This window comes from Labrus mixtus, chromosome 13 (assembly GCF_963584025.1).
Source record: "Labrus mixtus chromosome 13, fLabMix1.1, whole genome shotgun sequence".
Taxonomy (NCBI): domain Eukaryota; kingdom Metazoa; phylum Chordata; class Actinopteri; order Labriformes; family Labridae; genus Labrus; species Labrus mixtus.
In genome coordinates, this window is record NC_083624.1 from 5,810,104 (window position 1) to 5,834,381 (window position 24,278).

General features: G+C 39.8%; 2 protein-coding genes across 2 annotated transcripts; one reads left to right on the plus strand and one right to left on the minus strand.

Annotated features, from left to right (window-relative positions):
• The first annotated feature begins 600 nt into the window (after positions 1–600).
• On the plus strand, positions 601–15,655 carry slc9a2 (solute carrier family 9 member 2). Its single transcript, XM_061053340.1, has 13 exons — positions 601–1,131; positions 1,260–1,474; positions 1,592–1,840; positions 4,763–5,013; positions 5,101–5,318; positions 6,242–6,441; positions 7,808–7,897; positions 7,985–8,055; positions 10,265–10,432; positions 10,522–10,627; positions 13,096–13,212; positions 13,384–13,471; positions 14,630–15,655. Exons 1-13 carry the CDS (start codon positions 867–869, stop codon positions 15,070–15,072), a joined length of 2,481 nt encoding a protein of 826 aa, XP_060909323.1. The 5' UTR covers positions 601–866; the 3' UTR covers positions 15,073–15,655.
• A 151-nt stretch (positions 15,656–15,806) lies between these two features.
• Positions 15,807–22,277, minus strand: mfsd9 (major facilitator superfamily domain containing 9). Its single transcript, XM_061053341.1, has 6 exons — positions 22,102–22,277; positions 20,741–20,828; positions 20,197–20,240; positions 18,436–18,565; positions 17,556–17,765; positions 15,807–17,477 (listed from the first exon to the last, which is right to left on the minus strand). The coding sequence occupies exons 1-6, from the start codon at positions 22,186–22,188 to the stop codon at positions 16,597–16,599; spliced, it is 1,440 nt and encodes a 479-aa protein (XP_060909324.1). The 5' UTR covers positions 22,189–22,277; the 3' UTR covers positions 15,807–16,596.
• Positions 22,278–24,278: the final 2,001 nt, after the last annotated feature.

Sequence of the window (24,278 nt, forward strand, 5' to 3'; positions counted from 1 at the left end):
ACAGGCCTTCTCTTAGGAGTTATGTAGGCAAATATAAGAAGAAGAAATATACTAAAAGTCTAAATAGCCTATTTCTAAAGAATGGACAATTTTAGAATAACTTGTAGGATATCAAATTTCTGTTCTTGATTTAGTCGTATTAATATTTTCGTGATTGTAACCATTTAATGTTATGCCAGTAAATTAATTTAATTAATTATAGGCTACTGTCATGAAGTAAATATTCACAATATTCATAATCTATTTAAATATTAATTTATAACCTGAATATGTTCTATATTAGGCAAATATTTGAATCCTATTTTTGAGATAAAAGTGTTTAATTATTAGTGTTTAGTAAGAATACAAATAAACTTAATAGGCTACTGTGTGCACATCTAGCCTACATCAGGACTTTTTTTTTTTTTTTAATAACGAGGCAATAGGTTTAAGAAAACTGTGAATCAGGGAACAGGTGAAAGTTGAAACTCGGGAATCTGGTGTCACCGAAAGTACAAAGAGGACCCTGAATGTCCCACAGAAACACCTTCCATGTCCCACCTGTCTGATCGGCTGCGGGTGACACCCAATCAGAGCCGTGCTCGAGGGCCGCACCCAGCCTGCTGCATCGGAACTCAGGTGAAGCACAGGTGTGTAGTCCCCGCAGATGAGTCGATGGAAGGAGACTCCAGCAAGTGTCGAGCCCTGCAGAAAACCAAAAGTGAGGAGCTATACCGCTATGGTGGAGAGAGAACATGAGATAAATAGTCAACCTTGAAGGAGAAGCGGATTTTCTTGGGTCCTTCACTAATTTCTGTTTTCCACGCTGAAGTTGGAGTTGTATTGGTATCAAATTTGGATTTCTCTTGTTGTGGTTCCCGTGTGTGATGGATCTAATCAGCGCCAGACGAACAGGAGTTTTACTCCTCATTTTCACATCTTTAAGTCTTCTTCATGGCTCCAGAGGAGAAATCCCAGCCAAACCAGCACCAAGTGGTGTCACGATTGTGCCCCCGATTAAGCCCAATGTCCCCCACGCCTATCCAGAAACTGCTAAAGAGTATTTACCTGTATTTACAATGGATTACCCGAGAATACAGATACCTTTTGAGATCACTCTCTGGATTCTGCTGGCTTCATTTGCAAAGATTGGTGAGTAACAGAAGCAATGCCAAACGGTGGTGATATTTTGTCTTTAAAACCCCTTTAAAGAGAATCTAGTTAATTTTCATAAACCCTGTTACTAAACTGAACTAAAGTGACATCTTCTCTTTTTATAGGTTTCCATGTTTACCACAAGATCACCATCTGGGTGCCTGAGTCCTGCCTTCTGATCAGCATTGGTCTGATTGTGGGGGCCATCATGCACTCCGTCCATGAGGAGCCCCCTGCTGTGCTCTCCAGCGAAGTCTTCTTCCTCTACATGCTCCCCCCGATTGTCCTGGATTCGGGCTACTTCATGCCCACCAGGCCTTTCTTTGAGAACATCGGCACGGTTTGTTTTAAAACACAACCAGTTTCCTCAAAACAGGTTCAACTTGTTCTCTCCCTCTGCAGGAAAAGTGACATTTCCCTGTGTGTGTGTGTGTGTGTGTGTGTTGTTGTTTTGCAGGTGTTGTGGTTTGCAATTGTGGGGACTCTGTGGAACAGCATAGGCATCGGCATGTCTCTGTTCGCCATCTGTCAGATCGAGGCTTTCGGCGTTCAGGACATCAACCTCCAGGAGAACCTGCTGTTTGCCACCATCATCTCTGCTGTGGACCCCGTGGCCGTGCTGAGCGTGTTCGAGGACGTCTCTGTGAACGAGCAGCTCTACATCGTGGTGTTCGGAGAGTGCCTCTTCAATGATGCTGTCACCGTGGTGAGTAGGCCGAGACAGAAACTGTCAGTGTGGGTGCTTTTTTTGTGCACAATAGTGGGATTTTCTTTTTTTGGACAGTTGTGCTGTTTAGAGCGCCTTTTACTTCATACTGAGACCTGTCAGCCGGCTTTAGATCCCTTCAGGCTGCTCGCTTGTTGTGGAAACATTAACACATACATTTGTTAAAGGCATTGTTTAGGATCATTTGAAATACTTCAGTGATCTAAAACGGCATCACAAAACATTCTACATGTCAAAGAGAGCAAATGAAAGCTGACAGACCATCAACACAATAATAATGGTTAGACCAAAAACACAAGTTTTCCTATCTCAACAAAACCCTGAGAAACTTGTTTCTGCTTTGATATCAGTCAGACTGACCACTGTTTTTCCACTTTTTACTCTTTCCAAACTATCCCATTGATAAAATAAAATAATTCGGAAGTTTGCTGTTTGGTTTTTAATGAGACAGAACAACTGATTCACCCCAGACCTAGCTTACCTGCACAAACTCTAAATACATTAAAGTCTTTATATGTGATTTTTCACACTTAAATATAATATAAATCAAGTATATCCTCTGAAAATAACTCTGTGAGTCATGACTGTCTACAATGGGTGTAACACCCGAGTCCCACTGTCTGTGATGTTTTCAGAGTTTTCAGAGTCCTATCTTCAGTTTGTTTACATCGCCCGGACGGCCGGCTGACTCCTCCCCTCGTGTATAAAAGTTGTTTAATTGAGGGACTAGAGAAAAGAAGAATAACATACTGTACTCACTGCTTAACTGTGTTTCTAGATCACGCTCATTTCAGGTAAATTGACATGCAGTGTGAAGATACGAGCATAATACAGATCGCTAGCATTAGCATGCTAACACAACAATGCAGCGCGAGTTGTTTTGGTTTCATGCTGGTGCTCAAGGGCGACATCTGCTGGATCAAAAAATCACATATAAAGCCTTTAAGGATTGAAGTGTTTTTTATGTTTGGGGATCGGCCTACATGACTAACTCTTTATCGTTTTATCGTCTTGCCCAGGTTCTTATAAAGTATCTTTAGCTGGTTTTCTAAATACAAGCTATCACAGAAATACCAGAAATGTGCAGCTTAGCTATTTTGTAACCATGCCCCAAATTTATAAATGACATTTTAAAAATATTTACTCCCCAGTGTCTTTAACTTACTGACATATTCTTTCAACATAATTAATTGTTATTTCATGCTTAGTATTGTTCCTATACCTTTAATGCTTTTTGGATGCCTGTTTTCTTTGTTGATAATTTGCTGCTTTTGATTTTTTCCCCTTTTATTTTGAAGCACTTTCAACTCGCCGCACTCAATAAATGTGTGATAGGATTCAAGTTTTTTTGAGACTCTTAAAACTCCAACTTTAGCACACAGCTTGGACCCTTTATTTCAAGACTGCTATTATATGAAGAGCAGATCGAGTATCACATTTACTTTTTCTTTCTCTAAAAGGCTCAGCTCAGGTTTCAACAGATACTGTCCAATTCATTTTTTCTAGGTTGGTGTGCATGATGTGTGGGAGGGAAACATCTCTGCACTGGTGACATTGCTGAACAGATTACCTGTTTAAAAAATGGAACTTCAGGAATGTTGTTAAGAGACGTTAAAACTGATGTTTCTGCAGATCTGAGCTGTGTAGCTTTGTGTGCATAGATGCCACCAAACCAGTTTCTGAAGTCAGCGTTCATTTGGTTGTATGGGAGGAGCTAACACACACGCACACACATGTAGTCATACACTCACACAATCATCATCTGAAACTTGACTGTAGTGGACTTGTGCTCAAATTTCCCTCACTCTGCCTCTTCTCATTGTGCTTAAACAAACCCGCCCATCCACCTCCATAAACCAGCTCTTACCTTTGGTGTGGCGCTGACCTCTTTGTTTAGTACACAGTAGCCGAGCTGACGCAGAAACTGAAGGTAAACATTTGCCCAAGATCCCATTAAAGAGCAGGTGTGGTCTTTGAAAATAAGATGTCACATTTGAGGAAAGTGCTGATACTTGTGATGAGTGTTGCGGCTCCAAGTTAGATTAAAAGTTGGCGTTGGTTTTAGGAGAACAAAGGTTGGAGGTAATTCAAGTAGGATCCTATTATTAAACAGCTGATGCTATCATGTGTATATTTAATACACAAAGTCAAAAAAGGGGAACTGTTGCGGCCTAACTCTACATACCCATCTACTTTTAATAAATGTTAAGCCAGCACAAATAAGCTTCTGTTTGTCATTGACCTTTCAAAGGCTTGTTAACCACGTGTTTGAGAGGCTAATCCAAGAGAAAAACATGCTTTTAAAAGAGCAAAACTAGGGACGCCCCCCTTGGCTCTGGCACACTTCCAAGAGGTGTGCTTCGGCACGATACGGTTCATGCAGGAGCAGAAGCACGGGCACACAGTGTGGACAGCCTTCATTGTCGAGAAATCCGACAGATATTATCAGAGAAGTACGGTGGCTGGGAAGTGCAAAGCAAAAGTACAAAGTGTGAAACACAATTTGAGACAAATTTACATTTTCAAATTTTTTTTTTTACATTTCATCAAACAAAAGTGTTTCACCTGTTTTGGTTTTGTAATTTTGTTTTATGAAATGTAAAAATGTTTTTGAAAATGTAAATTTGTCTCATCTGTTGCACACTTTGTAATTTTGCTTTGCACTTCCCAGCCACCGTAGAGAAGACAGCCGGTCACTCCGGTAAAGGCTTTTGTTTCTAAAGGGTCAGGGGCATGTTTGGTGAAATGTGCTTATCAACTTGCAAACAGTGCACAGTGAATATTTCAATAAATCACTGTTATCTGCGACCTTGTGATTAGAAGCCGCAGCCCCTGACCCGACCCTTGACCTCTAGACTGGTGTATTAACATGCATGCACCTGTGTACTCCTTTTCTCCCAGGTGTTGTACAACATGTTCAACTTTGTGGCAGAGATGCCGGTGGTGGTGCCGACGGATGTTTTCCTCGGGGTGGCGAAGTTCTTGGTGGTTGGGCTCGGGGGGATGGGCTTCGGCGTCCTGTTTGGCTTCGTGGCCGCCTTCACCACCAGGTTCACCTCCAAGGTGCGAGAAATCGAGCCGCTCTTCATATTCATGTACAGCTACCTGGCCTACCTGGTGGCCGAGCTGTTCACCATCTCTTCCATCATGGCGTAAGTAGTTTTTTTTTTTAGAATTTAGATGCTGCAAGAAAACAGCAAATACACAGATGGATGTTTTTTTTTTTTTTTTCCCCGCAGCATTGTGACCTGCGCCCTCACCATGAAGTACTACGTGGAGGAAAACGTCTCCCAGCGTTCCTGCACAACCATCCGCCATGTTATCAAGATGCTCGGCTCCATCTCCGAGACGCTCATCTTCTTCTTCCTGGGGGTCGTCACCGTGACGACGGAGCACGAGTGGAACTGGGGCTACATCATGTTCACGCTGCTGTTTGCTTTCGTGTGGAGAGGTCTGGGTGAGCGGAGGGCTGAGGGTTATCTTTGTCATGTGTGGAGGTCAGGTTGTGTTTGAGTTGGGGGCGCTCGGCCTCATTGCGGCATGTAAGGTGTCCCATGAGGGTTTTGACCAATAGTAGCTCAATGAAGTGGTATTTTTATGAGTGCTTACCATTTTTCTTGCCCAAACATAGGATTTACAAGCATGCAAAAGCACACATCCTTTAATTAGTTTTTGCAATGCCAGACTTTGTAAAATGCTCCTTGAGGGTAAAAATGGCATTGAAGGATGCACCCAAGAGATTGTAGTGAGCAGCAGTGAATGTAAACAAAACTTTTGTATGTTTAGGAGTAAACAACATATTTATGGTCTACTTTACCTGCCTGTAAGTTCAGGTGTGTGTGAACATTTCCCCCCCCCCTATGGGCATTTTAAAAAAAATATGTTAACAGCCTAAAATAATGACAATAAAATCCAATCTTGACGATAGCACTTTGAGATTTTTTTGCAAAAATGTAAAGTGCCTTACAAATTAAATGTATTATTATTATTATTATTTTTAAATATTTATTTTTGGGCTTTTTGTGCCTTTTAATGGAGAGACAGGACAGTGGATAGAGTTGGAAACCAGGGAGAGAGAGTGTGGAACGACATGCGGGAAGGAGGCCACAGGCGGGATGCGAACCCGGGCCGCCCGCTTGAGACGACAGCCTCAATGCCACTGCCACCAGCGCCCCTATTATTATTATTATTATTATTATTATCATTATTATTATTATTATTATTATAAATCTGAGTTGAGCACTAAGACTTCAGTGTGAATGTAGAGATTTAAATATTAATGTTTAATTGAAACGTATCACAACTTTAAACTGGAAAACAATACATTTCTCTACTCAAGAAATAACATTTCAATGTGTTCTCACCTTCCCCCCACCTCAGGTGTCCTTGTGCTGACTCAGATCATTAACCCTTTCCGAACCATCCCATTCAACCTGAAAGATCAGTTTGGTTTGGCCTACGGTGGTCTGCGAGGTGCAATTTCATTCGCTCTGGCGTTCACCCTCCCCAATAACATGGTCCGCAAGCAGCTCTTCATCACAGCCACCATCGCTGTCATCCTCTTCACCGTCTTTCTTCAGGTAAGAGATGATTAAATCATCTTTTTTTGGCTGAACTTACATTGCTTGACGAATATCAGAGGTGGAACTCAAAGAAATAAGATTAGGAAAATTTTTTTGAGTCTTTATGTAAGTCTCAGACATCCTGAAAGAAAAATAATTTAATCCAAGCCAAATGGTTTAAAATCCAGATTATAACTTTTTTATTATTTTACAAGTGGCGTGGATTTGGATAAAATGATCTCGGATCCTGACTTGATGTCAGAACAATCTTGACTTGTTTTATTAATTTATATTTTTTAATTTATTTCTGCCTTCTGATATTTGAACTCTCACATTTTGCACTGCTCCAAATGTTGCTCTTCATTCTCCTATTCAAATGTCAGGATTAAGAACTTAATTATTAATTTTTTTGTTCATAGGGATAAAGTATGTAGCATGTAACACCAAAACAAAAAAAACAACACGGGTGTTACAGCCTAATATCATTTGGCCTTTCAAATATATAAACATGAACAACACACAGGTGATGGTGAAGCACAAACTCAGTAAAACATATATGTGCAATATGAACACAAGGGAGCACCTGATCGTTCATCACCACATGACTTTACCCTCCTTGAAAAAAGTTGAAGTTTAAGTGTAAAATGAGCAGCAACAGGATCCACTTTGAGTTCTGCAGGTAAGGTGTTGACCAGTGAACACATTTTATGTCAAGGGATTTTGGAATTTATGTAAGAGCGTTTCAAATTTCAATGTCACATTTAATGGCCACATCTGGAATTATACATGGCACAGTGCGTGGTGAAGTGTTGTTACATGTCCAGTTAAGGAAATGTATAATACATTTGACATTAAAAGGAAAAATATAAGATATGGGGGGTGGGGAAGAAATTGTAAGTTTAAATTCCAGTTTGTTTCTTCTTATGTTTCTGAGCCTGACACTGTGAAGTGAAATGACATGTTCAAAGAGAATCTAAGCTCCTCTATAGGCTAAAATGTAAACATTTAATAATAATAATAATAATAATAATAATAATAATAATAATAATAATATATTAGTTTTATATAGCGCTTTTCTAAAAACTCAAAGACGCTTTGACAAAAACATTCAACAAAACAAAAAACAAAGAGGACAGTACAACTTTTGAATATATGATTAAAAAAAAAAGAAAAAAAAAAAAGGCAAATTAGTCCAACTGATTGTATATTTTGAGCATTAAATTGTAGTTCAAATTTGTTTAATCTTTACAGCCAGGATCGTTTAAGTTAGTTTACTAGCTATAACTCAAACTTTTGATTGTCTATTTGAATTTTTTAAAGCTTTCCTTCTTATTCTTTTGGGGCTATCTGCTGAATCTGTAATCATTCTTGTTGCCCTCTACAGGGTATCAGTATTCGACCTTTGATTGAGTTCGTCAACGTACGCAGAACAAACCGCGACGTTGATACCATCAATTCAGAGGTTCACTGCAGGGTAAGCCACTGGTTCTTATATATGTTAGAGTGTTTGACATCATGTATTTGTAGGTCAGATCATGAAAAGGTTTACATTTTCTCCCAGCTTATGGAGCACACCATCGCCGGCATAGAGGATCTGTGTGGACAGTGGAGCCACTTCTACTGGAAGGACAAGTAAGACGTTTTCCTCCTCTTTGTTCTACAGGAGGCTTTTAATGACCTCGTGTTGTTTAAGTACAGTCATGAGTAGCCTGCAAATGTTCCCGATTCTCATTACACCTTCCACCACCCCGCTGTTTAACTGCTTCATATCATTATGTTTAAAGTGAGGCGACCTGCAGTGAAACAGGTAGAGGGATGTAAGTTTTAGTTTAGCAGCTCTCAGTTTCCCTCTTTGTGGTTTTGTTTGACGATTCTATTGTTCACTGCGGGGCTGTGTGGGAATGTTGGCAGCTATAATCACACCCTGGAGTCGTGTTCAGCTTCCTCCATGAGCTGCATCGCTGTGGATTTTTCCTCCTAAAGCTTTGAAATGTGTTTAACCTGCTTCCTCATAGCCTCTTTTCAATCTTTTGTCGTCACACTAACGGGGCCATGCCACCAATGCAACACACTTTCAGAATGTAGATAATAATTATAATAATAATAATAATAATAATATAATAATTTAATAATATAATAATTGTAATAATATAATAATAATAATTTATTAATAATAATACTGATAATAATGTAATAATAATAATAATAATATAATTTATTATTATTATTATTATTATTAATAATAATAATAATAATGTAATATTAATAATATAATAATTTAATATAATAATTATATAATAATGTAATAATAATTAAAATTATTATTTTAATTATAATTTATTCTTGATTGATTGAGATTTAAGTACATATTCAACAACAAGCTGTAAGCCTCTGAAAAACAACAAGTAAGACGTGGATGTGCACACTTGTTGCCATGTCAGGCACACTGAAGCTTCAGTGTTTAGCCAGCTCTGCATCGGTCTTGAAACCTTCCTGCACTCTAACCTCTCTCCATTTTAAAAAGCATCTTCAATGTTTTACCACCTTTGTGGTTGTGGAGCTTCTGAAAAAAATGTTGAGGCTTTTTAGGTTGGGTAGAATAATTTATATCTGAACCAGTTTGGTTGCTGGCTTCCATCGCTGCAATGCCTGTTGGTTTGCCGTTAGCCTGGCAAACTGAGGGGCGTCTAAAACGGCTAGGGGGTGCCTTAAAACTGCCTACCTCCTCTGGTCAAAACAAACAGCATATAACCTAAATGTCCGATGACATAGTAAGGTTGTTTTCTGATTTAATTCAGGAGACATCTTACATATTGGCCCTTTAAAGTTGGTTGCTTGAACATTTTTATTTGAATGAAATATTTGCAATATTAAACATGACAACATGTCAAGTTACTTACTGTTACCTTTGCTTTATTTTATTTTTATATGCAGCGCTTAAATTAAAGTTGAGGCCCAGCACATCTGAGGACCTTTAAGAATACGACTGCTGATATTCTCTCACCAGCAACAATTCATTTACTTTGCACTGATGGAAAATTTCTCCATTATGAATTTATTGTTGACTTTAAACGTTTTAGAGAATTTGTAAAAAAAAAAAAACAAACAAAACATTGTTAGGTGGGGGTTGTTTCTATAGTAGATGAACAATGATGAAATCGTGAAACAGACTGTGGATCAGCTTAGATTTATTCAGCCGAGGTCAGACCACACAGAAACACAACACACATGGCTGACAAAGTGTAGACCATCGCTGACCAAGATCTCACAATCGCTTGCAATCATTGGCCCAGTCTGCATCTTCACAGTGTTGTTTATATTCTATTAGAAGGTACAGCCCACAAATTCCTGGCTGCTTCGGTTCATCTCTAAAAGGCTAGAAAGAAGACATCAGCTTGACTTGTAAATATCAGACATATACATCTCTTCAGTCTCAGAGTCACATTTCCTTTTCAGCTCACAACAGACACTTCAATCCAAATATAACTCTGCTGCTATGAGGTCTCTAACACATATGTATTACAGCTTCACAAACCTAAAAGAAGAATTACTCTGAGATGGTTGACACAATTCAAAGATATATCCACAAAATTATCAAGATGAATGAATCCATGAAAATACGTACTAACACCAACATTGTTATTGCATTTATTCAAATGCCAATTTGCTGAACCATCGCCGCAAAATTTGGATCCTTGTTTTTACATTTTCTTATTGCACTGGTCTTGTCTGGATATTTTTAGGCCACAGTGAGTCACTGCAACAGGACCACCATATATCTCCTTTTCAAACTTTTTGACAACCATAACAAACCTTATTCCCCCTTTTCTTTTTCTGTCAGGTTTATGAAGTTCAACAATCGAATCCTGCGGAGGATCATGATCCGTGACAACCGGGCTGAGTCCAGCATTGTGGCGCTGTACAAGAAGCTGGAGCTGCAGAACGCCATGGAGATCCTGGACACAGTGACTGGAGACATCAGTGCTGCTCCGTCCATTGTCTCTCTATAGTAAGAAAACTGTCATCTCTGTTTCTGACAATCACATGTGCTGCTTGAATGTCGTTTTTTTTGAATAATCTGTTTTAAATGTCTTACAGTGAGGAGAAGAAAAGTTCTGCTAGACCTAGGAAGAAGTTCTTGACTGCAGACTTGAAGAACATGCATGACATCCTTTCAAAGAACATGTACAAGATCAGGCAACGGGTGAGATATTTTATTGATTTGCTGGATTACAGCTTTTATTACACTAACCTGCTTTTCTATCCTGCATCACTGTTTTGTAAAGAAACGATTTGCCTTCATGCAAGTCCGTTTATTTCTTTATAGTTTTGGGGAATTTAAACTTTGCGGTTTAAACTTTGGCGTCTGTGGCTCCGTTGGTAGAGTCGGTGGTCTCTCAACCGGAGCTACATATCTGATGTGTCCTTGAACAGGACACTTAACCCCAAGTTTCTCCCGCTGCTTTGTCGACGGCGTATGAATGTGAATGAATGGAATTAGTTACTTCTGATGGTCCCTTTACAAAGCAGCCTCTGCCAGTGTGTGAATGTGTAGCTGTGTCCTGCGGTGTAAAAGAGCTTTGAGTAGTCGGAAGACTAGAAAGTACATTTACCAAACTTTACATTTCTACATTATATCTATTTTTGCTACCTTACTTCCGGTACTTTTCAGAGACACTGTTGATTTTTTTTTTTTACTTGGATGCACTTTTTATTTTTCTGGAACTGATGTGGGGACATTTTACAAATAAAAACAATATACCAAAAGCCTATAACATACAATAAGGTGTTTTTGGACCAAACAGTTCTGGGGACTTTTTGAAGAGGAACTATCCACTAGAGAGTTCCCTGAGAACTACAAACCAAAGGGACTTTTTCTCCATCTGCATCTGCCCCACCATGGTACCTATCCTGAAGCAGGGGCTAAAAGGGTTCCTCTAAATGGGGTTCTAGGAACTAAAATAGTTCATAGTTCCTGTGGTGCGGAATCACTAAAAAAGACAGGGGGCTCCAACAGTTCCTGCGGTCCGAAAGCGCCTATAGACTGTCAAAGATATACACAGGGGTGACTGTGACATCTTAGAAGTCCATTTCCACCCCCATCTTAATTTCTCATAGCATATATATTTCCCTTTTTATAAAATTAATTATAGACAAAAAACACACTCAACTCACTTTAAACAAAAACAACTGGGTGCTGAATCCCCCAAAAAATGTTTGAACAAGAAAAACAATAAGGACAGCACTCCAAATTTTGAGAGCCTTGGCTCGAAACGTTTGTGTGGCAATTAAAATACAAAATTTGGAGTGCTGTCCTAATCGTTTTTCCTTTTTATAGAATGCAATGGAGAACGTGAGAAAGAAATATTTAATTTGGACTTGATTGAGCTTTGATTGAATTATTAATGTCTTAGCCTCACAGATTTATTTAATGACCACTGTGAGGCTTCAAACCAAGTCATTTTTGAGTAACGGTAAAAAAAAAAAAGAATCCATGCGTTTTAATTTTTCTGCTGCTGAAGTTTACCTTCATGAGCTGACTGTTAACAGCGGGGTGAAAGTTGAACTTTTGTTCGTCCTTCCTTCATGAATCAACAGGCATTAGAGTCCAACATGTGCTCCTCTACAGATCTGAGAATGTTTAACTTCTAATGAGAAGCCACATGAACTTCTCCTTCCACATACAGTTGGTTAGTTGTGCGATCGCTTTTGATTTTTACAACATGACAGAAATGACTTCCCTAGATAAGATGAATGAATCGAATTCTTCCCCCTCCAATCCTGTCATACCTGTTTGTTAAACATACTTGTACCTCACATGTCATCCCAGTTTCGTTCTTCACTGCAGAGTTTCAGAGACGCCTTCCTCTCACACATGATGTGATTACTCCAACCTCTGAAACTCAGAGCTGTTTTGCATTGCCAGCAGTAGTTTTCCATTAGAGGAATGACATCACCATCATTCAATGAAGGCCCACAGAGGAGCTTTGATGTGCAGTTAAACAAGAAGCATGTGCTCCTGTTCTTTTGATAGATGAGGTTTCTGATTATCTTCTTCTTTCCCCTCGCTTCTTCTCACATAAACTCTGTCACCTTCTGACTGTGATGTTCGGGAAAACTGGTGTTTGTTGCCTTTAATTTGTGTTGTATTGGTTCATTTAGCAGTGTGTCTAGAGGGTTTTATCGATTTGATATTTGATTAGAAAAGAATGCCATCTCAACTAAAGAGGACGTTAGATCTGTTCCTGTTTTTAAAGCTCATTTGAAATAGAAAGGAACATATAGTTGACACACTTTTAGGAGTGATGTTTGTTAGAGGTTTAATAGCTACAGGACAGAAATAAGTGTGTTGACACTGATGTGTACGTTATATGGAGGAGGTTAGTGTTTTGCTGCTTGCATGTCCAAACAGAGACAATGACCAAACAGGTGTGGCCACTTTAGATTGAGTAATCTGAGCTTCAAAGAATGCCGTTGTCCAAACTGAAAAGAACAGAAACTCTCTCCGTCTCTCCACAGTCAGTGGAAGTGAAGGTGAGGTCGTGTGTTGCTAACCTTATTGCACACACAATGGTGGAATATGTGAGCAGGAATTATCTCCTGGTTGTCTACTTCTGTCTGTAAAGTTATACAATTTAACCCTTTTTTTTTTTTTTTGTGTTTCTTAACCAGACGGTGGCGTTCACAGGCAAACACGCCCTTCCCAATGACAGCCACTCGAAAGAGATTCTGATCAGACGCCATGCCAGCATCCGAAGAAGCATCCGTCCTGGAAGTTTTCAGTCATCGGTAGGAAGGAGGAAAACTCTTAAACCGACATTGTTATTCATTTTAACGTCTGCTTGTGAATGCAGAGTTATACTTCATAAGATGTTTATTAACTTTTCAATCAAATGAGTAAAGAACAAGATTACTTATTTACTTAATCGATTTCCTGTTTCATATCCATGTTGCACTCAGGTGGTGCCCAAATCTCATAAGTACTTCTCTCTTCCTGCTGGGAAAAGTCTGGACTCAAAGTTTCCTCCTGGGAGGCTGAGCTACACAGGTACGCTTCTTAACTACCACAAATAACATGTTTTGTATTTCCTATCAGAAAATTTGAAGTTTGAAAACTCATCATACACGCAGGGTTTATTTTTTGGCTTTTCTGTCGCTTTTGACAGTTTCACACATCACATTTCAGCCATGCAAAGTGGAGTATCTTTAGGGGCTTCAGCTGCTCTGTGAATCAGTCCACCACTGAAATATATTTGAACTTTTACAGAATACATTCCTATTCCTAAAAAGATGAAATTCAACAACTTTGTTTTAGCGGCACCATGTTTGTGACATTTGTGTTTAATGGACCAATATGTAAGATATCTACTGAATTTATCATGAAATGATCTTACTATATCGTCAGACTTTAAAGGCTTTATATGTGATTTTTCTCACTTAAATATAATAGAAATCAAGTATATCCTCTGAAAATAACTCTGTGAGTCATGACTGTCTACAATGGGTGTAACACCCGAGTCCCACTGTCTGTGATGTTTTCAGAGTTTTCAGAGTCCTATCTTCAGTTTGTTTACATCGTCGGGACGGCCTGCTGACTCCTCCCCTCGAGTATAAAAGTTGTTTAATTGAGGGACTAGAGAAAAGAAGAATAACATACTGTACTCACTGCAGCGCGAGTTGTTTTGGTTTCATGCTGGTGCTCAAGGGCGACATCTGCTGGATCAAAAAAATCGCATATTAAGCCTTTAAGGAAACATGCTATTTTGAACAGCTGCAGCTTTTCTGACAACATTGCAGCAGCCCAGCATGTCCTCCTTCTTTGTTTTGATTGATTTGTTTTGACCAAAGAAGGACAGCGGTTTTAAGGCATCTCACACGGCTGTTTTGGACACACCTAAGTTTGCCAGGCAAAGCAACAGGTTTTGCATCTATTGGAACGGGCAAGCCTGACCTAAAAGGCCTAGGCATTTTTCTAATAAGCTCCACGACCAGAAAGGTGGTAAAAATAGGATACATATTGGAGATGCTTTTTAAAATGGAGAGGTTAGGTTTCAAACAAAGCTTTGTTTAATATGAACAACAAGTCTGTGATACCCACAAGCAGTTCAACCAGTTTTAACCATACCCACGTTCATTTGCTTATTAACTGTTATGTGTTGTCATGGCAATAAACGGGTCACTGTTTTACTATCTCCATTGATTCCAGATGATCAGGAGACCATGTCAGAGGTGGCCTACCCCTCCAGACGCTCTCGGCTTAACCAGCCTTCACGCTCGTCCTCCAGAGCCATGATGCCTCTGCGCAGGCTGGACACCCTGCAGGAGACTCCGTCTGTCAGCGTGCTGGATGAGAGCACAGTGGAGGACAGAGGCAGGACCGGGGGCGGCAGGACCGGGGGCGGGAAACCCAGAACAAACTCCTCCTCTAGTGATTCCCGTGTTCCCGCTCCTCGCCGCACTTTCATCGATAATGACAGCAGCTCGGCTGATAACTTGAGAAACGTGCATCATGAAGAAGCAGAAGAGGAGCAGCCGCAGGAGCAGCCTACGTCTGCACCTCCACCGCCCGCCTGGGCTGCTGAATCCAGAGACAACGCAGCAAGAAACCCTCTACTCAGGAGGCCGCAGTGGAACCCGAAGGGGAAATAAAAGTCTTCTGAGCTTAAACAAGCAGCTGGACTGCCACAGACTGGATTTTAGGATTCCTCTTATAAAACTCTGTTCACATTGCCAGGACTGCAAAGTAAAGATGGAGGTCCTTGAATTTCTTATGACCCGACCTCCAAAAGAAGCCAGAATGCACAGCAAAGAAAGTAAAGTCAGTTTTTAGCCTCATCAGAAGTGTAGTGAGTGAACTGTATTTTCTTTTTGATTTGTACCGATAGTTATTTCAACCCGTTGCATGTGATTTTAATAACTTGATTTTCCAGTTGTGTGTTTTAAAACACTGTAATTTAAACAGTTTTATTTTGACTAAATATTTCTGTCTTTACATGTAAATAATATTATGTTTTTGTATTATATTTCCTTTTGTGTGTGTGACAGGATAGTTTTTTTTTTTTTCATATACAGGCTAAATTAGTTCCATGAGGAACTATTGCTGAACAGTACAAAGTACTCTTTGGGATAACTGAAGCCTAGTTTGTCTATTACATTAGTGGAGCTCATGAATCAGGATTTCAATATTATTAATATTCCTTTTTTTGTAATAAAAGTTTTATGTTGTTTAAAACTGCTGTGAAGCACTTTTGCTTGAACCTCGGGTCGTTTTAAGTTTAAATGTGACATAGTGACAGAGTCGAGTACAACATCCAAACTGCATCATTAATCTCAAAGTTTCAGAAACAACTCAAAACATAAAAGACTCTTATTTAAAAAAAAAAAAAGGAAAAAAAAGTTGTTTATTCCTTGTGAGTTTCAGGCAAGAATCCTGTTTGTGATTTTCTGACATCCTTACATTCATTTTTACAAGTTTCCTTCTGATACTTGACGGTAGTGCTCATAGTGGATTTAAAACTGAAAAAGTCCCATTTTATATATTTAAATCTCAATTCAAACAAACCTCCAACATAAATACAAAAATCTGTGTCGTAAAAAAGTCTCGAACATTTGCTCGTTTACCACAGTAAGAACTTTTTGTGATGAAGAAAAACAGCTGGATTTGAGGTGAAATTACAAGTTCAGCTAATCATGACCAACTTTAAAAAAACAGTGTTATCTACCTATGGACAGTAAGGAAGCCCAATTACCAACCAGTACCTATAGTCTCCTCATTTATGACTATAAAACGTGTATCATCAGCAGGGACAGACTTGAAAACAAAGTGGTTACAGAAATACATTGAAAATAAAAAATATCTTCTGAGGCAGCAATGTGCCTAAAGTACGATCAAACCTCCGCACAGGGAGGAAGCACATCTAACTTCTCATCCCCTGACTTCACCTAGAGCAGCTCTCCTTTGGGAAGGGACCGCAATGCTGGTGATGAAGAGCCGTTTTTTTCCCCTGTGACGTCGTCTACATCTACAGACACGTTTTCAAGCAGGAAACATCTTCCCCCCGCTACGAGTCTGTTGAACATCTTCAGAGCTGGCCTCTTTTAAAAAAAAAAAAGAAAAGAAGAGCACTTCTCTTTCTGGAATATTTCTTTTTTTTTCTTCTTACATTCATCCAGTTACTCAGACTTTCCCAGTTTGTCTATTTTCAACATCATCCCCCTTCCGTCCCATTTGGGGATCCTGATTAGCAGTAAAAGCACGGCGGCGAGGGCTAGCACCACTCCCAGATAAGGGGGACCACAGGGGCTGAACTCCTGGGCCACACCTGAGAGGAGAGGGGCCAGGACCCGGCCGACAGCTGTGACCGACTGCCCGGCTCCGATCAGAGTCCCGCTGGCCTGGACCCCTCCCCTCTGCAGCTCCAGGTCCGTGATGCACGTCCGTCCGATGGATGTGGAAATGGCAAAGAAGGTGGAGGTGAGCAGCACCTGCCACACGCTGGGAGCCGAGGCGTACAGGAAGATGAGCGTGCAGGTGAGGACCGTGGAGTGAAGCAGCAGAGTGGGCATGTTGTTCCCGTAGAGCTGGGTGACGGGACCCACCAGGAACCCAGCCAGGGCCCCCAAGGTGCTGCTGTAGCTGATGAGATAACCCGTCACCTTCGGTTTGAGAAAGAAACGCTCCTCCATTGCCAGAGAGAAGTTGCTGTAGTAAAGCATGATAGCTACGGCCATCAGGAGACGCACAAGGAAGAGGTCCCACATGTCCGAGGAGGCCACCATGCGTATCTTTGAGCCCACTGAGGAGAGCTGATTCCAGACGGGCTGGAGCAGGGACGCCTCCCACCAGGTGTGATGACCGCCTGGGTGCTTCTCTGGAGCTCTGGACGCTGGTACAGTCTCTGCTGCAAACACCGGGTGGTGCTTATTTACATGAGAGCCGTTTTGAACCGATTTCCTGCAGTTGTTGTCATGACAACCTTTGCTGGCGTTGTTGCTGGAATCGGTGGCATTACGGAGGATTAGCGCCTCACTCCAGGGCAGCATCCACACCAGACCTGGAATCATAAACACATTGAATATTCTCATCTCTTCTCCATTAAATCAGTTTATTGTCGTCCATTTTTTAAGCCCACCTGCATTAATGAGAAAGATTGCAGCACACATGAAGGACGAGGTATAAAAGCCGCCCTCGTGCTCCGTGAGGTAGCCGCCAACAACAGGACCCAGGATGAAGCCGACGCTGGAGGCCGCGTTAAAGTGTCCCATCACCAGAGGGCGCTCTGAGTCAGACGACAGGTCAGACAGCAGGGCTCTGCAGACGGACAGGGAATGCTTAAAGAGCCCTGAGACAGAAATGAAGTCACAATGAGGATAACAAAAAAGATGATTGATTTTACCTTTAAAGTCTTTATATGTGATTTTTCACACTTAAATATAATAGAAATCAAGTATATCCTCTGAAAATAACTCTGTGAGTCATGACTGTCTACAATGGGTGTAACACCCGAGTCCCACTGTCTGTGATGTTTTCAGAGTTTTCAGAGTCCTATCTTCAGTTTGTTTACATCGCCCGGACGGCCGGCTGACTCCTCCCCTCGCGTATAAAAGTTGTTTAATTGAGGGACTAGAGAAAAGAAGAATAACATACTGTACTCACTGCTTAACTGTGTTTCTAGATCACGCTCATTTCAGGTAAATTGACATGCAGTGTGAAGATACGAGCATAATAAAGATCGCTAGCATTAGCATGCTAACACAACAATGCAGCGCAAGTTGTTTTGGTTTCATGCTGGTGCTCAAGGGCGACATCTGCTGGATGAAAAAATCACATATAAAGCCTTTAAGGTACAGGTGGTATGTTGGTGCAAAGTAGTAAACTTTTGTTCTGATGTTATAATTCTAAAATCCTTTTTCATCTAAATGCACAATATAAGGACCCTGAAAGGATGCTAGAAAGAAGCAATCAATTTAAAGTTAACACCTGAGTTTTTCCTCCTGTGGATCAGGACTTACCCACAGGTATCCGTGCGAGGACAAACAAAGCGATGCTGGTGGACATCCCGAGCAGGCCGTAGCCGAACGCGCTCAGCAGCAGACAGGTGAGCAAAGAGTAACGCCGGCCCACCACATCACTCCAGCTGCCCTGACAAACACACACACACACACACACAGAGCAACACACAACCCCATCAATTCTACAATTCACTTAGCAGACGCTTTTATCCAAAGCGACGTACATCAGAGAGTAAGAACAACACAAGCAAGGATCTAGAAAAAAGGGAACAATGTCAGTAAGAGCAAACGATCAGCTTTGAGTCTGATTGGACACACAGGTGCTGACAGGAAGTGACCAGAGGCAAAGCACAACATTGAGGGCAGTTCTTGAGAGCTCTAATCAGTATAGAAACCATCTTATAAGTCGTCGTTATCAAACAAAAACCATCGTCACAACCATCATCATCATCAATAATATGGAGACCATCATCATTAAGTTAGTAGGTATTCATGAAAGAGCTGGGTCTTTAGCTTTTTCTTAAAGGTGCAGAGGGACTGAAACTGATCATATGGGGAAAGTTCACCAGTAAAGAATATATTAACAATATAGTGTTTAATATAGTGAATGTTTGAGTTAGAATAAAGATCATTTTATTGTTGTTTTTGCACCACTATAAAATCAGTTCAAAGGCACTCAGAAAGCTGCTTTCATAAATAAAGCATGGTTAAAAAATATTTAGCATTGCCTTATATTTGAAGGCTTCATGTGAGTGCAGACAGTGCAGGGCATGTGTGTGATGAAACCAATTCTCTATTTTTATTTTTTACAATTTTTGCATTGTTACTTTGTTTATTCCTTGTGAGTTTCTGGCAAGAATCCTGTTTGTCTATCTTTATCCAGTTCTCTTGAAGACATTTGAAGGTCTTTGAGTAATTATTAAACATCGGAAGAGGCTGACTCGAGGCCTGAATTTTAAATTCCTCTGAGGGATTACAACCAACAGAAGTTTCTTCTTACATCCTTGAAGAAGAAAAAAATCAAATGAGGATGTTATACAAGCCTTTATTAGATTCTCACCCTGTCTTTTCCTTTGTGTCACACACACACACAGACACACACAGACACACACACACACGTACATACATACAACTGATGAAATAATGAAGTTAGGACCAATTGAGTTTGCTGTGTTCAGGATGCAGCCTGGTGGGATTATCATAGAGACCCAGCTGTTCACATATCCCGGCGTTTATCAGGATCCAGCCGGTCTTGCACACGGGAACCAACAGATGACTCTTTATGGCTTTAATTTGTCCCATGACCCCTGGGAATTTAACCAATTTCAGGAGCTATGGGGCGGCAGTGAGAGGGACGTGAAAAGCAGAGAGTCTTGCAGAATCTTACGTTGGAATATTCTGCTTTTTCTGGGTCATTTCTCAACAGTTTGGACATTAATATAATCAAGTCTTTGATTTTACATCAAAACCTTCAAAGATTACTCACTGATAAGGTCTCTCCATATTGTCCAGTCAGAAGGTGTCAAAGACTAAAGTAAATATTCTGTTTAAAATCAGTGACATGTGTGTTTGCAGCGCACTCAGAGTAGCTGGTGTGTGTACATGCGCAGTGACTGGAGGAGACCCCCACCAATCTAAAACAGCCAGTGTTGATTGTTTTCATGAAATACCGGGGATGCAACCATTTTGGCTACTAACTGTGAGCATGCCTTTGTCAAGCATGAGAAGCTGAACGGAGGTTAGAGAGAAGTCAATACTTACAACTATTGTGCTGGAGAAGAGCTGTAAGATCCCATATGTAGATCCTACAACAGATTTTATTCAATTCAGAATTTGTTTTACTTTTTAGTTACGAAGTCTTATGTAATCATTCATAGATGATTATGAAACAAAATGATATTAAAACAGTTTATCTGACCCACTTTAAAGATTTAGCTGTGATAGCTCAACATGTTCTGTGAGATGTGCAACAAGAAAGGTAACACTTTAATCTCTCTCTTCGTGTTAACGTTGGTCTGCAGATAAGAATTATTATTATTTATTTATTTTTTTAAAATAATTGTTATTATAGTAACACCCAATAGACAAACAAAAACACAAGAGGTTCAAGAAAAAAAGAAACAAAAAAACCCCCAAAAACGAACAAAAAATAAAAATAATAAGATAAGAATTTGTGATTTAGTCTGTGATTTGAATTGAAGGTTTTTTGCAGCTTGCTTGTTATGCACGAGCTATAAAGCCTGAGCCTACAGTGCATACTGAATGACACTTAAAGTATTAACTTTGTGCACAGGACACTACTTACCTACAACACCAGCAACGGAGGGACTTGCTCCAAGAGCTTTCACGTGATGGCTCAGAAGTGGGATGATCATGCTCACCCCAAACAAGTCCTACAGAAGACGAAGTGAAAAGAGAGAAAAATGAGAAGCAGAATTTAACCCAGTAGAGTTTCACCCGCTGTTGATGTCATCGTCTACTGGTCGAGCTCTCTACCACAGTAGCATTGTGATTAATAGACTGATACACTTATCATTTATTAGATCATCTGAACTCCAACTAAACGCCTTCATCAGCCTAAATGACTCTCATTTTCTCTTGCTGGGCGATGACAAAGCTCCACAAACTATGATGATTATGGAAAGTTTCCACTCATCTTTATTTACTATTTGGATTCTCCACCTGTTCTTTAGACGCCAAACATTAAAAAAATAAACACAGATACTAGCAGTTAATTAGCAGCAGGTGCTCTTGGGTTCAGAGTTCAGGGATAGTTGCATCAGTTCATCCCGTTTTGCTGCATTCTGAGACCAGAGCCAACTCTTGCCAAACTCTTGATTTAAGTCACACAGCGCTTCATAACGTGCACCGACTCAACCAATTAACCGTGGTTACTTTCAGTCTTTCAGTGGAATGCCGGGCCCCACCTTTTCTATCTGCTCTCTATTCTAAAAAAGGAGCTGCCTGACTACAGTGACATTTAATTAAATAATTGTTTAAACTATGCAGGCTAACAGATACAATTTGGTGTCCATGTGCATGATCTGGAAAATAAAGAAAGGCCCAGTCCACTCTTCAACATATTTTACTGACAGTGATGCATTCAAGTGCAACCACTCAGGAGTGTCACAACAACATGCAGTACAGCCTACACACCTCCCTCACCTGATTCATGCAAGTGTGACGTTTTTCAAAATACCCAGAAAGTTGTAAAATTATAGCCAATGACCTTCTAGCCTACTTTACCCTCCTATTTGGTAACTTTTAAAAAATGTATTTAAGTAGGCTATACTGCTAAAAAAAAACGTGATTTTATATTTTCTTTTGCAGTAAAGAAGCAGAAGGAAAGATGCAATTCGACAAATCCTGCTTGCAGGTTTAATATGTCTCTGCAGGTTCAGTGTAAGGGATAGATTGAATATACTTTGTGGAAAGGACACAAATAGATTATAGGCTATTTATGCAAAAAAAAATCACATTTTATTTCAAATAAACTAAAAAACAAAAAATGAACATCACTTGTTCAGATGTTATGTCAATGAGGAGCACATTCTTTAATTGTAAAGTGTATTTTAACACACTACCTTTGAGTAATGACAGAAATCATAACCATATCAGTTCACTCAGTCCGTTAAAAGCAGCACATTCAAGTGTCCGTGAACTCACCATGAAGCCCACCACGTAGATACATTGTATGATTCTCGTCCGTCCTCTTGGCTTCTTGAATGAGCTGCTACATCTCTGGTTGTTCATCCTACCGCTTGTGTGAACTCTGCTGTAGCAAAGGCGGAAGTGTTCATCCGGCTCTACTGTAAAAAATAATCACTGGAATCATTTACTGTGTGAGGCGTCCCGGTTTGAGGTCTCCACGAGCAGGGGGGGGGGCGGAGCTAAACGATCCGGTTTTTAATCGACAGGACAAGTGTGGCGAGTTTAACGGGCGGTGGAGATTAAAAACCGGTTTAAAAATATGACAGTATTCCTGCAGAAAGACGAATGTTCTAGACGTGTTCCTTCCTATCTTAATGTTGAACTGTCCTGTGGTCTGATTTGACTCCCCGCGTCTGATCTGGTAGTTGGTATCGTCCTCTGACGTCACATAACTGGTTTGGAATTTTTTTTTATACAATAAAAAGATGGAAAAAACTAAAAAAAAAACTATTTTTTTCATCACAATAAATAAATAAATGCCTAATCACAACCAAAAACACAATCTTAACTCGTATACTTCACATATTATGAAATGAGCACCTTATCCTGTGATTTGTCTTCAGCTGATATTTTATTTACTTTTCCGCCACCTGCTGGACACATGTGAGGATTGCACGATAACTGCAAAGCTGCTGTGCTGCTGTATTTGTAACTCATACAGCAGTGAAATAGTTGTATAACAACTACTATGCACATATATTACTGTACAAACCACAGTTTTAACATTAAACATTTTTCCAGAATAATAAAATTAACCCAGTGATGCAACTTTTTGTCAGAATGATTTACTTAAAAGTTGGCCCTTACAAAGAAGACAACCTTTGAAATGACTTGATATGTTTATATAATACAATAACACGTATAAGTAATAATAATAATAATTATAGCTTTATTTATATAGCACCGTAAAAATGTTTACAAAGTGCTGTGACAGACAGAGCAACACAACAACAGAACAGAGATCAACAGAGAGGGAAAAATTGTAAAAATGCAAATAACAGGAATAATATAGATTCAACAGGCAGGTATGGAGAGGCAGTTCAGTACAATGAAGGAAAATTAGTTTAAAATCAACCAGGAGAGAACAAAATGAAAATTGAGGGGGAGTGGGACGACATCACATCACAGGCTGTAAACACAGAATGGAGATAAAAAAGAAGGGATAAACGGGACATTGGTTAAATGAATAAAGCAACAGAGAGCTGAAGAGTTAGACGATAAAAGGAGTAGGAATTTAAAAAAGACTAAGAGCAGTAAAATGAATACAGGTAGGGATACAGATAAAGACTAAAACATATAAAGAAGAGAGTTGTAATATATGGTAAGTCATAATTTACATTAAATCTTAATGTTAGTACTTATAGACTTTGTTAAGATCACCTTGTGAGGAACTTTCGGTTAATGTCGACTTTGGCGCCCCCTCTGGACAAACTGCTAGCTTCTACAGTGTCTCCACCATTTTTCTCCAGTACGTGTCAGAGGTAATTTTTTAGACAAAATCTTATCTGGTTCTCTTTTAGCAGTCAAATGTTTAACTCACATGAGTTTCTGCCACAGAATGTTTTAATAAGACTGTATCTGCAACATGCTGTCTGTCCCCTCATCTGACACCTAACCCCCCCCCAGCAGTGGGTTTCAAACAATAAAAATTACCATATAGAAATAATCCTGTTTGCTTTAAAAAGCTCATATGGCATCACTTTGAAAGGTGTTAATAAATACAATAAAATATTGCGCTGTGATTGACTCTACTTTACATAATTTTGTCTCAAATACCTGATATACATCACTGCTATGTTATGTTGAGTAACCAGTGAACAAACTTAACCGGATCAAAACAAATTGCACTTTATATCTGTGGATCTTTAATAAGATAAATATAAGCATTAGATTAAGCTGTTCATACTCTTCAGATGTTCTTCAGAGCAGTGGATGTGGATGGACTTCTTGTGACCGTGGGTGTTCTGGGTCACATCAGTGTGTAAATTTGCCAAAGACTACATCTAGGTTCATTGTTAAATATGCCCCTTAGATGATAATAAAGCAGCGGCTCCTCTCCATTCAAACTGGCTGTTATATAGCACAGAATCAGAAATAAAAACCAGATATTAAACAGATATCAAAAAGAAACA

Bases quoted from the DNA above. Each gene is read 5' to 3' on its own strand.
- slc9a2 (XM_061053340.1), top strand. From the start codon at position 867: ATGGATCTAATCAGCGCCAGACGAACAGGAGTTTTACTCCTCATTTTC. The intron at 8,056-10,264 runs GTAAGACGTTTT...TTTTTCTGTCAG, and splicing joins CACTTCTACTGGAAGGACAA to GTTTATGAAGTTCAACAATC. The intron at 13,472-14,629 runs GTACGCTTCTTA...CATTGATTCCAG, and splicing joins TGGGAGGCTGAGCTACACAG to ATGATCAGGAGACCATGTCA.
- mfsd9 (XM_061053341.1), bottom strand. From the start codon at position 22,188: ATGAACAACCAGAGATGTAGCAGCTCATTCAAGAAGCCAAGAGGACGG. The intron at 20,241-20,740 runs GTAAGTAGTGTC...AATCTGTTGTAG, and splicing joins CTCCGTTGCTGGTGTTGTAG to GATCTACATATGGGATCTTA. The intron at 18,566-20,196 runs GTAAGTATTGAC...TGTGTTTGTCAG, and splicing joins TCTTCTCCAGCACAATAGTT to GGCAGCTGGAGTGATGTGGT.